The sequence below is a fragment of the Strix uralensis genome, chromosome 11, assembly GCF_047716275.1.
Source record: "Strix uralensis isolate ZFMK-TIS-50842 chromosome 11, bStrUra1, whole genome shotgun sequence".
In the NCBI taxonomy this organism is placed as follows: Eukaryota; Metazoa; Chordata; class Aves; order Strigiformes; family Strigidae; genus Strix; species Strix uralensis.
Genome location: NC_133982.1, coordinates 3,865,940 through 3,881,366, shown reverse-complemented (window position 1 = coordinate 3,881,366; position 15,427 = coordinate 3,865,940). Strand labels below are relative to the sequence as shown.

Here is a 15,427-nt window from a genome sequence, read left to right as displayed (position 1 = left end):
GTCCCTGGAAGGTGGAGACAATCTTCTCTGAAGCTGCCCAAAATGTCTCAGCTGCTGTGTTGTGCGCGTGAGCACAATTTGTCTTTGAAATAGGAATTTTCTGACAACAGTGTTGGGAGTTTCCAGCTAATGGTGGCCATTCTGCTGCTGGCCTTATTTGACATCAACATCACTGAAAGGGAACATCAAATGTATCAAAAGAGCACAACCTCTTCGCTGTCCTTTAAATCACAGCTTGTTTCAAATACTGGAACTTGAATGCAGAGAGGTCAAGTACAACTTGATTTTTACAAGTTAGCACCCAAGAACTAACATCTGGCTTCTGTCTCATTCCTAATTTGGATAAACAATTTCATTTATTAATGGTTGGGGATTTTTTTGGTTGATTTGTTTAACTTTAAAATGTGATCTTGCATAAAATAAGCAGTTTAAATGATGTGTGAAAGAGCAAGATGCTGAAGAGTCTCTTTTTTTAAGTGGACATCTTTCTTTGGATGTTGCTGTCCCAGTAGTATTGCATTTGAAGTTTGTCTTCTAGAACTAAATCAGGCTAGGACTGCCTGATTGATTTTTTTTTTTTCTTTTTTTTTTTTAAAAAAAAAAACAAAACAAAAAAAACCCCAACAAATTAAAGTAACATAAATGCAGGTAAAATATGTAAACGAGACTGCAGTTGCCTTTCATTTTCTCAACCTAAAACTTAAAAGGTTGCAAGTCAGACACAAATGACCCCAGCAAACTCCAGCAAAGCAAGCTTGAGACAGCTGTAAATATTTTCTAGACACCGCAGCTTAGCAGAAACGTAGGTAAGAATAGGTATGAATTAGCAGAAGTAATCATTTGAGCTCCAGGCAGGCTTTTTTTGATTGTTGAGGTTCATCAGTGTTAGAGGCTGAAGACTCCGTTATCAACAGAATATGAAAGCCAGAAGATTACGACTGTCAAAACCCTTCTGGATTAAGTCTTTAATGTTCTGGTTTCTGTAGGGACTAGATTAATATTTTTTTTTTTTTTGGTGACTTTTTCCTGTTGCTGGCACTTGTGTAGTGCTTCCTGATGACAGCATGTATGCTTTCCATTTCCAGGATCGCTGCAGGCTGATCACCGCTTCAGGTTGCGTCTCTGCACAGCACAGGGAGCATCGGCGTCTGTTAAAACAGCGCTCGCTAGATGCGTTGCAGTCTCTGTTACAGCACCCTGAAGCCTGTCCTGCCAGCGTCCTCCTTCTAAAAGGAAAACACTGCATTTATTTCGCAGGCTACAGAGTTGAAGACACTGCTTTCATCAAAGAAAAACGTTTAAAACAAACCGCAGTATGATCAGTGAATCCTAGCAAAAGTTAGTTCTCTAGATAAGTGTTCTAACACTGAATTATTATTTCAAACACGATACTAAAAATATTTCCAGAGCTCTGTTAGTGCTTTTCTGAGAATGCACACAAGCTTTTTCTTGGGCATGGAGATGCCTGTAGGCCTGTCCAGTAATGGTATGGCTTTAACAAAACAATTTTGTACCTCATAAGACCCAAACAGATCCCTGCATGGTTAAAATTCCCAGCATGGGAACAATGAGGCAGAAACACAGTTGAAAATGTGTGATAATAGCAAAGTGTCTGTGAGAAGTGTCAAAAAACCCCTCCATTACTACAGTACCTGCCAGTTTTTCTGCAGTTAAATGATAGTCCTAGTTTTAAATAGCTGTGAAAAGAAGCTATGTAGCCAGCCTGCTGAAGAAAGGGGGAAAGGATATACAGGAGTCAAATGGCTTTGTCAGGTCATTAGTAGGTAGATATTTTTTGTCCCTACCTCTCTGGGCAGTAATTTAAATACTGCACTATTGGATAGATTAATGTTTTATCTAGTGAAAAATGCAATGTTTCTGATGGTATTTTCCACTTCTTCTCTTCTGTTTCATAATTTGTGTCCAAGTGCTTTGCAGATGAATATCCAAAAGACTGCATGGATATGACTATATTGCAAATATGTTACCACAGAGCATAACAAAATATAGAGGATTAAAAAAATCCTTCGCTGACTTGGCAAAAAATCACAAAAGACATTCATTACTGAGTGACTTCCTCACCCTCCTGCCCTTTGCCACCGACCAGAATGCAGAGGAGGCAGCCCTTGTGCTCAGAGGTTGGTGCTGTAGGAGCGTGGTTGGTGAAATGAGCAGCTGGCAACAGCTGCTTTGGAATTCATTTCACCCTTTAAAGGAAGGAAATGCATCAAAGACAGAGGACACAGAGCAGCATTTACTGCTATAGTAGTGGCCTTTAGTTCAAGCTGTAACTATAGCCAATACTAAACCAGGATATTTTTGGAAGACTAATAGCAAGATTTCTTAAATTTCCTTTAAGCTCTGTCATCCTGTGTTAGGGTTTGTTGGGTTTTGTTTTGGTGGGGTTTTTTTTCTTTTTTTGTTGGTGTGTTTTTTTGTTTTTTTTTTTTTTTTTTCAGAACACTTGAAACCAGCTGTGAGCCATGAGACCTTCAATAGAAAGGTCTCTTTTTCCAAGTTTGGGAAGAAACTTGTCTCTGACTATTCTAAAAATTCATCAGCCTTTTTTGTTAGAGAGTAATAGCTGTCTGCACGATCTTAAGAATACATGGTTATCAAATGTAAGGACAGTGCCCTCATACTAATCTTATGACTTCTGAAGGGCTTTCCCCGAAAAAATGTGAATCTGATATTACCAGGTAAGATTGTAAAGTGAAACAGCCTTGGTTTAGTTCCTAATGCAACCAGCAAAGTATGTAACTCTTGTGGTCTGTTTATGCAATGAGGCTCACTTTTTTTTTCCTTCATAAATGTTTATGTTTAAGGTTACTTTAGAAACAAAATAGTTCCTGACTCTAATTTTAACTTGGTGTATATTCTTACTTCTTATCGTTAAGCATTAAGGACTCCTTTCAGCCATTCTTCATCAGATTTGTGCCTTATTCACACTGGGTGCTTGCTTGAATTTCAGACATCAGAAAAGTTGTGTTATTTGGAATATCTTGTGTGCACAGGATATTTTCCTTAGGTAGACATTAGTCTTTTTGTAGGGGGAAGTCCACAGACTCTATTCAGAAGACTGTCTAACTTTGAGGGCTGTTTTATATAGAAAAATGGGTTTGTTTTAAACCTCAATGTAAGTAGAGGAACCAAGGAATAGCCAGAAAGAAGTTGCTTCCGAAGGACCAGCTGATCTCTTATGTATAGTCACAGGACGAGCGTTTTCCCATATTATGGTCAGTAGTGTGTAAAAGATGATTAATGGTGTTACACAGAAATCTGTAGTGATGTTAAATATTAAAGTGAACAATCTAAACTAAATCTCTTTTTTCCATATAGGGGTGTTGATCCATAAGGTGTTGCCTTCACTAGTGGTCAGCTGTTTTACTGTGACTTTCTTGATGTATCCCAAATTAGTGCGGTGACATTCCTTGTGTAGTCTTTTTCCCTTCCCGATTCCCCTTTGAATTTTAGACTAGCGTGGCAAAATTGCCAGTGAAGATTTGTTGCTATTTAATGCGTCCTTCGTTTCAGAGCCCAGGATCAATGCCAGTGAGGATGTAGTCATTCATCTGTACAGTCCTGCTGTCACATTGCAGTGTAACCTCACCACAAGTCCCAGCCCCCTTTCTGCCAGCTACTGGGTGAAGAACGGAGAGGAGATCCCTGGCACTAGAAAATCTTCAAACACTACAGAATACAAGTAAGTTTCTTCGGAATAATCTTCATGTTACACTGGAGAATGACAAACTTGGTAGGCACACTACTTTGGAATAGATGGGATGTTGGGACTCCAGGGTCCCTGGTTCAGCTTCACAGTGGTCAGACAAAGTGAGTTAATCTGCATTAGTGTACAAAAAGTACACTTATAATAATGTTAGAAGAACAATTCTGGAAAAATTGTTGTCTACATTTGTCCCAGCTAGCTCATGTAAACATAATGTCAACAAAAACATACTGTAAACTTCTCTTTTCAATCTAAACTCATTTAGTTCTTCTCTAGAGTATGCATGATGTATGGACATAGGCACAGGCACATAGTCTAGTTTTCTTTTCCTCTGAGTATATTGTGCAGTCTCTGTCTTGCTTATGTCTACATAAGGATGGATCTGCAGCTGTGCATTTTTATTGTGCAAGGAAATGCAGAACATAAATCACTGAAATCAGCTGGTTTAGTCATTTTCTGGCCTTGGGAGATGAAAGACAGTGTTGTCTGAGTTGTTACCGATGAGTTGTCAGACCACTACTATGAAATTACACCAAATCTTGATTAAGCCAGTACAGCTGTATCACTTGTGCTTCTTATTTGTCAGTACATCCACATGTTCGGCATTAATCTGTTCCACGTACGCATGCTCTGGCTTGTTTCTACCTTCCATCTAAGGGTGTGAAGGAGAACAGAATGTGTACAGCCACCTCTTTTGTTTCACTGTAGCTTGCATTGAACAGAAATCCTTTGAGGGTTTCTGTATTCCTGAAATGGGGCTTTCTTGCCATGGAGTTGATGAGACCATATGAAGATCTGTTTTGTATGTGTAATTTTCTTGTTTCGTTTTTTTCCCCCTTCCATTTTCTTCTCTTGATGCCAGCATGGATAGCAAATACAACTTTCCTTTCAGTGTTAAGCTAAGATAAAGATCACTTAAGGAATGTCTTTAACAACACCAGTGAGAACTTACTCTTTGGAGACATTAGACCACTTCTAACCCTCTTACTCAGCTGTTATGTCAAAAAGAGGTGCTTATGCCTGGGCAAGGCCCACTATATTATAGTGCATCTGGTTTACTGTGCCTTGTCTCTGCTCTAAAGCAAGGAAACACACCTACACGCTCAACTGCCTTTTTTCTGTCTCTAGCAGAGCACCGTGGGCTCTTTACCGCACCAATGTTGCTTACTGGCACAGGGTTAAGAAATACTGAAGGTTTTCATTTCCTTAGCAAAGCATCCTTTTATTCGCAGGACTATGGAAGTTGTGTTTTATTCTGATAAAGAGGTGTTCAAGTTTTTCCTTTTTGTTTTCCACTTTAGCTCGCTTTGTTTTATCTGTTCCATTTTGCAGTTAAAAATAATAGTCTAAATTAGTTCCATAATTACATCCTGTTATTTCCTCAGTACAATGTTTAATGCTGGATCTGTGTTTTAAGGCTCTGCTTTCTTATCTAGCAATTAACTTGATGAGCACTCTTATCCAAAATCACCAGCTTGAGTGGTACAGAAGGTATCTCGCATCAAGATTACCGTATTGAGGCTGACTTCTCTATAACATGTTCCAAGCTAGGTTAGATTTTTCCTTTCAGATTCCTCAGTAAAGGAAGAATTAAATTTGCTTTCAGTTTTAACATCCTGGAGAAGGAATAAGTAAGGTGGGCAGACTGTAAGACCATCACTTTGTTCCCAGGGAATGAAGGATTGATAGAGCATGGTGCAATCACAGGACAGCTTGAGAATTTGGGAAAACTTGTATTTGCAATGTAGACCTCAAATTCCTGCTCATTTATAATCTGCTTTGTTGTATCTTGTGGTTTCAGACTTCCTGTGGCATTTCTTTGTTGCATGTGGTCACGCTGCATTTGATCTGTTCATTAACTTCTAGCTTGATTTGGTTATTTTATTTTATTTTATTTTTTAGATCCAGAAATACCAAATTCGTGAAAGCAATGTCAGCATAGTTGTAGCTAAAAGAGGTTATTTAAGTTCAGCATTTTTTTACATGATTGATTAATCTTTTGCATTCTACTGATTTTTCTTAAATAAAAAATGTTTCAAGATGTCGTGTTTTGCTAGTGAAATGTAGTTAGTTCGCTAAAGTTCAGTGTTGTTTACCATTCAGAAAACTTCAGAATTTGTAAGTTAAACTACATACCTTAAAAATCCTGCTTCAGACAACATTAGAAATTTAACATATCTTTCCTAATTCTTCATTAAGACTTGATGTAGCTGCTCTTGCTGGAAGGCAGCTATAGTCAGAAAGCTCAGAGTTAAGTATAGGTCTTTAGTTCACCATTTTAATTAAAAATAGGCAAGAATTATTTGTAGTTTATTCTTTTACAAGCAGAAAGTGCCTGGAAGTGGTTCTGGCCATCCTGTGCTTTCATTCTGGAGTCCTGTCCCCTGATCTACATTCATAGTTTGGAAGAGAAAAGTAGTGATTTCTTTCTGAATTCTTCATCAGTTAATTCAGAGTTGAGTAGCAGGTTACTGAGCTAAATTGAAGAAAATGGGGTTTTGGGTGGTTTTGCATCTGCTGAAAAGTCTGCATCCTCAAAGTGTTGGGCTCTTCCTAAAACCACAGGACTGAGGGAACTTGTTGGCTGAGCAAACTTGTTTTGGGTGCTTGTTTGTCTATAAAACTGCAGCTGTATCAACTTACACTTGCTTTAATGATTTATAGTAATAATACTCTAGTAGAGGCTGCCATAGTTTCACACTTTTAAAAGCAGCTTACGTAGAACTGAAAGAATACAATGTCTGTCTTTCCCCCCTCTCTTTTAAGCATTGACTGTAGTGGGTAAAAAGCAGTGATCAGAGTATGATTATTTAACTGTCAAGGTCCTAAATACTGTGAACTGAGATTTGGGTATTCTCTGCCTTCCCTCGCTATTGCAGGGTCTTAGGACAGCTTAGTAATGCTAAGTAATGCTTAGTTAGGTGGGGCTGGCCCATTGCAGCTAGGCCAGGACTGCACCTTTGCCAGCAGCATCGGCAGGCTTCAGGGTTGCTGAGTTACTCCTGAGGATACTTTACCTGACTACAGCTTAAACACAGTTATCGCTTTGCTGTTTGATACTAAATGATCATTCTTTCTGTCATTAGGATAATCTTTAATTTTAACTCTGAAAAGTGGGTATATTATCTGACAGACATTAACTTTATAACTAACTTTAGACTTTCACCAGCGACTCTGGAAAGTAAGTGCTGTAAACACACTGAAGACTTGACTCAAAGTGTTGTGCTAAACAGCAGCTTTTTCCACGTGTCTAAGCAGTTTCCATGTGTAATTAAATTATTTTATTACAGTGCTCTTCTGCAGGCTTTCTGTTCATCTGCATGCTGTTTACTTTATGTGTTTAAAAAAATAAAAAAGCCAAGAAGCCTTTCAGTAAAGGGAGGGGGGAATGGGGAGAACTCTACCTTATTCTGTGCTGTGTGGAGACCTAAATTCTGCGTCACATCATCCTATGCTTCTCTAGTCTAAGATGTCTTTTGTAGGTGAATATCTGAAGAACTTGTGTGTAGAGCTTTTAAGTCATTTGTATCCAAAAGCTTTTCAACGTACAGCAAAAGCTGGTGGACTTGAAGTTAGCACCATCTCAAATGTAAATTCGTTTTGGTGCTGGGTTTTTGTGTTGTGTGGGTTTTGTTGTTTCTGTTTTGGGGTTTTTTTGCATTTGTTGCAGCTCTGATTTTCTTCTGGCTGGCTTGCATCTGTTTTTCCCTTTACTGGTTGTTAATGCATTAGTCTTTGCTAATTTTAAGTAGCAGCAGTTTCCTATGTGGTGTCTTCCTTCATGAGTTGACCAGCTTTTGCAGATTTTCCACATCCAGTCTGAATCGGAGAAGACTGTTAATGGACCAGTCTCCTATTTGTTATGAAAAAAAGAAAACTGCTTATGAGATGACAGCGTCAGCCTTGATTGTATTTGTAGTCTGTCTTTCCAATTGGCCATGTATGGTTTTTCCAATGCGGTTAGTACATACAAATCCCCTTCCTCCCTCAATGGGAGGGGATATCTGCCTAATAGGCTAGTGGATGATTTACACCAAACTAATGGTAGTGCCTAATTAACAGGTGTCAGGCTCCTTCTTTGCTTTTAAACTAAATGCAGCTTCCTCAGCTAAATTGGTACTGACTTTCCAGGGTAGAGCTCACCCTTTTTCTAGGCAAACAACATCCTTTATTTCAAGTAGGTACGTCTGTACAACATACCTTGAATTAACAAGTAATAGCTGCGAATTCAGTTAAAAGATTAAAGTATGGGGGGGAAAAATAAATTCCTAGCCTGCTCATTTTTGGTTGTTAACACAGTACTTAACACGGCTCATGTGTTCTCTCCCTGTCTGCAGGATTTTGAAGCCCAGAGCAGAAGAGTCAGGGGAATACTTGTGCGTGTTTGTGTTTTCAAACTCTCCTATAGCCAACGCCACTATAGAAGTGAGAGGTACTCTTTTTTTGTTTTGTTTTTGTTTCCTCTCCCTGAAAGTGAAGTGCTTTCACTGCCTCTGCCATCTCGCTCAGTGTCTGTACAAGAGAGTTAACTCAAGAGGCCTTTCCTCATGAAATAGAGCCTGTGTCCAATCCTTGGTTATAATTTCAGGGGAAGTCTTGCACCCAGTTGAGGGGAAAGATCTCACAGATACAGGAGGATGACCTTTGCACTTGTGATCTGTACAGAGGGTGCTAAAACACCTTCTAGCACATGCTTCTGCGCTCCTTTGGTAAATCTGTCTGCCACGAGAGAACATGCCTGTCCAGCAGGATGAAGATTGCTGTAGAATATGTCTGTGCTCATGCAAAGACAGCTGTGGTTTCCTCCCTGTTTCACAGCAGATGAGGCCATCTGAATGTATTCAGTGTACGTTGAATTTGTATGTTCTGAACAGGAAAAAAGTAAGAACCAGTATCTCAAGCATGGCAGCTTGGAACTGTGTTTTGTCTGCAGAGACTATTTCAGTTGTCAGGAAAGCCTGGGTTATGGTTAGGACAGATGCTCTGCACCAGATTGGGGTTTTCTACACTTTTCAGGTTTTCATGCACTTTTTTTATGTATTGTGCATGTTAGTAGCCTTCTGACATCTTTTGGACCCTAAAATCATGGGTAGAAGCTGCAAAATGTGAAAGATGTGCACCGAGTTTTACTGTAGTTGTTGAACAAAAGAACATTATTTCAGTTAGATGTACAACATAGAGGTAAAGTGAGGATGATGGGGTTTTATACAGTGTCAAACTGCTGCTACAGTACAGTTTTTTTGTTCATTGAATAACTGTGGAAATCACTGACCCACTGCTCTGCAGTAGCCGTGGTTTGCCCCTTATGTGCTGCAGTAAGACAGAATTGATGCGTTCTAGCAGCTTTGCTAGTCGAAGGCAAGTGAGTTCACACGCAAAAAAAGCATTAGAAAGTCTTACAAGCATGGGAAGGAGGATGCTTCACACTATTTCTTAGCATCCCTGCACACTGATGCAGCCTAAGCTGATCTATATTGTGATCATTACTGTTTAAATTAAGAACCACAGATGTTTAGCAAAAGCTGAAAGCTGACCTCTTCCCGGGGGATTTCTGGTGCCTCACTGAACACTGCATGGTCAGGTTCCTGAATCCGAAGTGAGGAAGTGGGAGTAATTCAGCAGTCTGTGTGAAATGGCAAATGCACAGTATTATCCTGAATGCCATCTTCCCTCTCTGGAAAGCAGCATCTTTTGAACCTTACAAAGAGTTTCCTGGGGAAGAGAAATTTTGCCGTATAAATAATCATCCTGACTGATTTTGTACCAAGAAAAGCTTGCTGATTTCCTGTGCCAATTTAAAAGGTTTGTTCAATGATCTTGCATAAAACAACCGATCAAAATATATCCAGTATTTAACCAGATCTGGTGCAGAAGCTATCTCTGCAAGGAAAAAGGAAATCTAAAATATGTGCTCATGCAAATGCACCACAAGTTCCTGTTGGCCTAGGATAAAAAAAATCTGACTGCACCTCTAAAAATAATTACTGCCTTGCTTACAGCAAATTGAATTCAAACTTGGGTTGTACTTCTGGTGAGATTGTCTTCTGGGTGTTCAAGGCACATAGGTGCGGGTTTTTTCCTGGTTTGAAGGGCTTTTTTTGCATCCTGCTCTTATGCTGTATCTGCTAAATCTTCTAATATTATCTTAATGAAGATTTTAAGTACTTTCTACCTTCTCTAGGCTGCTTCGGGTGACAAACCACTTCCAGAGACAGGAAATTTAACTTTGGTAATAGATTAAGACCTTTTCCAGCGCTGTATAATCTCTCAAAAAGCCTTTTAGAAAAGTTTGGTTTAGGGCTTCTCTGCTGTCTGGTGCCGGGCGGGACACCAAGAGAACTTGGCAGAGAGATTTACAGAGACCTGGGATTTAACATTGTAGAAAAAGCCAATACATCTGAAGTACTGGCACAAAGGGCTGAGGGAGAACAATAACTAATTCTACTAACAACTTTTCACAGGTAATTTACATATAAATACAAAGGAGTAGTCATCAGTTAAAAGTTAATGACTCCAGCACCACTCTTGGGAGGTGTTAGACCCGCAGCTTGCTCAGCAGCAGTCGCAGTTCCAGGGCTCAGTAACCCTGGAGTAATTCTCCAGCTCCTCCTTACAGCATCACCGGAGTGGCTGATGGGCCTCAGATTCCTCCTCGGCAGAGAGGAGTACCAGGGGTTGTCTAGAGTGGGAAGTACCTTGTCAAGTCTTCTGCAAAGCAAATTGGAACTGAAAAGAGGCTTTCCTATCTAACTCCTGTTACTTGGAAACTTATGTAGTAATAACTTGGGACTGCATTTAAAGCACAAGTTAGAGAACTTTGCGGTCTCCTTGCAGTCCTAGTGCTGTACATAAATCCATTCTGATCAAACTATTCATTTGAGTTACTGCTCCTGGAAGAGCCATATAGCTAAACTTGTGTTGGTATCGCATATATTTTCTTGGATGTAAATGTCTGAATAATATCCATACTAGTTGCAAAGACTACACATGCTTTTTTTTTTACTTTGCAAAGGAAGGCATTCTCTGCGATTCCTGCAGTTTGGTGTAAATACCCAACACGTTCTGCCAAAGCAGTTCTAGTTCTCAAAGCAAACAGATTTTTTGATACTACTTCATGCGTAGAGATGTTACCTAGTTGTTAATCAAGGAATATGTGATGTATCGGTGATGCATGAATCTTGTCTGACCATGCAGCTGCCCTAATTTAATGTTTACCTGCACATGTGGCCTGTCACAGTATTTGTGGTTAAGCAATTGTGCACAAATGTAATTGCTTAATTGCTAATTGTAATTATATTGCAATTTTTAACTGCTGATGCACATAGAAAAGATGGTTCTGAATATGAAAATGCTTGTGGACCAAAATAGTGACTTTCTGACAACTTGTGAACAACTTTAACAAATGCCTCGCAGCAGATGTAATCCAGGATATACCAGTGCCATTTGCCTTTTATGTAATGTTGCCTATTTCTCTACATGTGCTATGTAAGAAGATAAAAATGCAGAAACATGAGCATCGCTGTTAGAATTGCTAGGTGTGCTTGCATATTTAAAGCAGATTTTGTTGGTAAAAAAATTACTAGTGTGGCAGTAGTATAACAGCAGTTGAAAATACTGGGGTTTTAATGTCAGTCTCAGGGAATTCCCAGGAATGGCATAAGTCTGGCTTCCCTCATACAGTCGGCTTTTGGATGAAGTGTCTGGTGGAGACTTTGAATATTCTTGCTCAAATTCTCAGAGCTGTTAGGGGCACTGTGTGAGTGCAGCTCTAAGCCTGAAACAACAGGCTGAGCAAATGCTGATATTGGGAAGATTCAGCCTTGAAATAGGGACCTTCTCCCACCCTTTGCTTTCGCAGTGAAGTCAGCCAGCTGAGAGCATTGCAGGTAACCAGCTCGTGATGTACGATGTGGTTATTTTCAGCAGAACAGTGGTGATGATCCTGCCAGGCACTAGCCAAGATGCAGTGCGCTATCTGCTCCCTGTCTGGAAGCAGGCTTTGTTTTAATTGCTCTGTTGCCACACGGTGGAAATACCTGCAGTGCTTTTGCTGTGTTGTGATACTGGAGCTCTGAAAACTTGAAGATTAAAAGGGGGCGGGGGGGGGAGCGACTCTGAAGAATTCTGCCTCTGCAGCCTTTCTACTCTTATCAAGATCTTGGGAGGAGGAGGAGGAGGAAACAAGTTTGTCTTTTTGTCTTCTGATACTCCACAAACTATTGTCTGGTGCAGAGCAGCAGCAGTGAGAACCAGATGGGGAAGAACATGCTTACAGTTCCCTCTGGCTGCCTGGAAGTAGTGCAAGAATTGTGACTGATGGAGGGCGTCTGTTCCCTCTGCCCTGCCTTCCCATCAAAGGCTCCCTTCTTTCCATGCACCTGGACAGTAGAGCTTTGTAACGCCTCTTCCTATAAGGCCTTTCTGCCATTATGTCATCAAGGGGATTCTTCTGACTTCCTTCCCTCTTCATCCCTGGCTCATTTTGCACCTTCCTCTTCTATCCTCCCCAGTTGCTATTGATTTTCCAATAGTAAGTGCTCAGACCAGTCCCATTTGCTGCTTCTGAGAGACGTAAAACTTACCACTTTTGAAAAATGCTTATTATACCCCCTAACTTCAGCTGAGCCAGAGGCTCTTGTTTCACATGCAATACCTGCACTCAGAATGTTACTCTTCCGCTTTCACTCTGGCTCCAGCCCAAGCAGCATGCTGGAAAACGAGTGGTTATTTCAGCAGCCTCAGAAGATACTGGTTTCTTGACTCCTGGCTGTCTTAAGAAACCTCTGCTGCAGTTTCACAACGATGTACCAGCAATTAATTACGAAATCAGGCATTCTCTTAGTACAACTGCAGCTGAGATTGACATGCATTTTCTGTGTAACGCTTTGGATCACATTCTCCCTTTTCACGGTACCTTTGGTGACTTAGCTCTGTGCGCAGGCTATAAAGGTAGACATGGATTAGAATTACAATGCAGAAAAATAAATCTTCCAGAGCCTTTTTACTAGGTCACCCATAAGACATAATAGTTTTTATGTTCAAAAATATTTTTAGGTGCTTTTGCCCTTGCTTTAATTTTGTCTGTTAATGGGAAAACTTGAAGGGTTTTTGTTAACTGGGACATGGTTTAGAGGTGTCGTGCATATTAGTTTCTGCTCCTTTTTAGTAATGCTAGTAAAATATCTTGAAAACACCTGGAAATTAAGGGCTGAATACCTCCTGTATATCAAGAAATGACATTGCATGCCCTGTAACAAGAACAAAACCCCCTCTCTTCAGGGCTGTATTAAAAGCACACCATTCAGAAAGTTGCTGCACAGTGTATTTTGTGCCTGTTGGGTACCTGAAGCATGGAGGTCCAGTGTTTACTCTGGCACAAACTCCCTTTCTGTTGTGATTCAGTTTAAAGCTACCAAAAGAATGATGCTTATCAGAAGTTTACTTAGGTCAAGAATGGCTAAATCTGTATGTATTTTGATTATTTTTTTGGTAGCAATTAATTTAAACTAGTCCTGCCTCTTTTTGCTCTCCCGTATGCTGTTCCAAACAAACCTTCAATATTTAGTTTTCCTGTTTCATAATGTAAGAATAAAGAACTTGCTTTCTTTTATCAGGGACGTTATCTTGATTTTGCTGATGTAGGAGCTGACGTAGCATGTTGTGCCCATGTCTCCACAGCCAACTGTATCTGAACAGAGATGTGGATTCTGCTGCTTGAAAGCTGAAGTGAAATCCTAATCCTTTCTGAACAAAACCTGCTTCATTCTGTGCTTTATCTGTTACTGGCAGTGGAGCAGAATGGTGTAAGAAAAATCTTGACTTGAAAAGCTTCACAGGAAAACATCGCTCTGTTGCTAAATCTGTGACTGAGGTCAGTTACAGTGATATTTTAATTGTAGTCTGTACAGCTGAACACAACTCGTCAAACAGTTTGGTAGAATAAGTACTGGATTAATGTCTCAGCTATAGCTTGAAACTGGCTAGCATCATGCCCTGAAATATTAATATTCCATGTAGTGCTCCCCTCAGACTGCATATAAAAATAGTCCCTGTCCTAGTAGAGCTGGAAATGGCTGCTGCATAACTGCCCAGCAAGGAAAGAGCAGAATGTATTCTTGTCACTTACACTCTCATTTGGATAACCCGGCGAACATGTCCTCTTCTTAAAGAAATATAATTATCTCTTGGCTGTAGGAGAACACTAGGTCACCCTGCAGTAGAAGTTAAGGTGTCCTAGAAAGCTTTCCCTCTTTCTTTCTTTCTTTCTACATATCAGCAACCTTCTAGAAAAAGTGGGCCAGCTGCAGAGTGCTGACTTACTGTACCCTTTTCCCCTGCAAAGTTCTGCTTTGACTCGCTGTCTGCTGGGTAGATGGCAATGAAAAACGAAGTGCTGACAGATGGAGACTGTGTGGGACTTCAACTTTAAGGTGATGAATCCTATTTCTTCTTTTCCTAATGGGGGTAATTTGCAATTGCTTTTGACAGCCTGTCAGTGCCAGTTTTGGGACGGTTGCCTTGCCACCTTAAGTCTGTCTCTTGTGCTCTGCTTCTGCTGGCCTTTCGTTTTCCTTAGGTTGGCTGAGATCTCTGCGTGTCATCCTCAAGCAAAAACCACAGTGAAGTCACTGGGCTCACTAACTCCTGCCTAAAAGAGAACTTTCCGGGCCTAGCAAGGAAGAGATGACACCTTTCAGTAGTTCACAGGATTAAATTAAATTCTTGTTGAACAACTATCTTTTGGAATAAAAGTTATATTCCTCTTTGAGGCTGCAGACAATCGTTTGAAAGGACATTGCAGGTGCATGTTGGTGCTTAGTATCCTGAAGATGTGATGCAGCACACTCAACCTTAAAGTGGATTTATTTTCTGCTTGGAGACCTTCAGCTTGAAAATGTAATTTCCTCCAAGTATTATTGCCCCTTGTAGGCACAGGTAGTATGTGATCACTTAGCCAGCATGGAATGTTCTTTCCTTTCCAGCTTGCTTCAGTTTCTATACCTGACAGCTTCTTTTTGCACAAGACCAGTGAATTGTTATGATCTGGCGCCTTCATTCAGTTCATGTTTTATGTCTCGAAGTATTTTCATGTTTGATGTGTAAAGATATAGTTTAGGTGTCAGTTTTCTTAAAGATAAATAAAACCCCTAGTGCCTTGTTCTTATATATCACGCTTATGGTTAGCATCATCTTGTAATTAGCTGGCATTTGTCTAGCTTCATCCATCGGTCTTACTATATGATCATGTATATTGAATATTGTTAGCAAAGCCATTATTTGCCTGTTTGCATACTTACAGACTTTGATCAAGTACTTCCTTCACCTTCTTCCTTATGGGATAATACAATTAGAGTATTTTTCTTAGGTAATGAGCTCTTTTTCAGCTCCTTGCTGAAAAGATGTTTATTTAAAAATCAGGAGAGAAAAAAAAGAGAACATGCTTAACATACTACAATTTTAAAACGTCGTCACTTCCTTAAGTGTTCTACCAGAAGTCCTGGAGTTAGTTTTCATTTCTGGCAGGCAGTATCTCTGCTAAAGAACTGGCCTCTGCCACAGCGTCCAGCGTGGAGGATCTGTTCAGCTTGTCAGTGAGTACTGACAGCTCTGGTGCTTCCGGAGTTGGAGCGAATCGTGCCTCAGAAAATGCAACTTAAGAGTTAATAATTCTGTAAGCAGCAAGTGCATGTTTCTTGACAC

At 40.1% G+C, this 15,427-nt stretch overlaps 1 protein-coding gene across 3 annotated transcripts in view; it reads left to right on the top strand.

Moving 5' to 3' along the window:
* Positions 1-15,427, top strand: part of NPTN (neuroplastin) — a 59,049-nt gene that overhangs the window by 27,512 nt on the left and 16,110 nt on the right. For all 3 annotated transcript variants that reach the window (XM_074879871.1, XM_074879870.1, XM_074879869.1), the window contains exons 3-4: positions 3,535-3,703; positions 8,065-8,159. In XM_074879871.1, the coding sequence (XP_074735972.1) occupies positions 3,535-3,703; positions 8,065-8,159 (264 nt within the window). The remainder of the gene's footprint in view (positions 1-3,534; positions 3,704-8,064; positions 8,160-15,427) is intronic.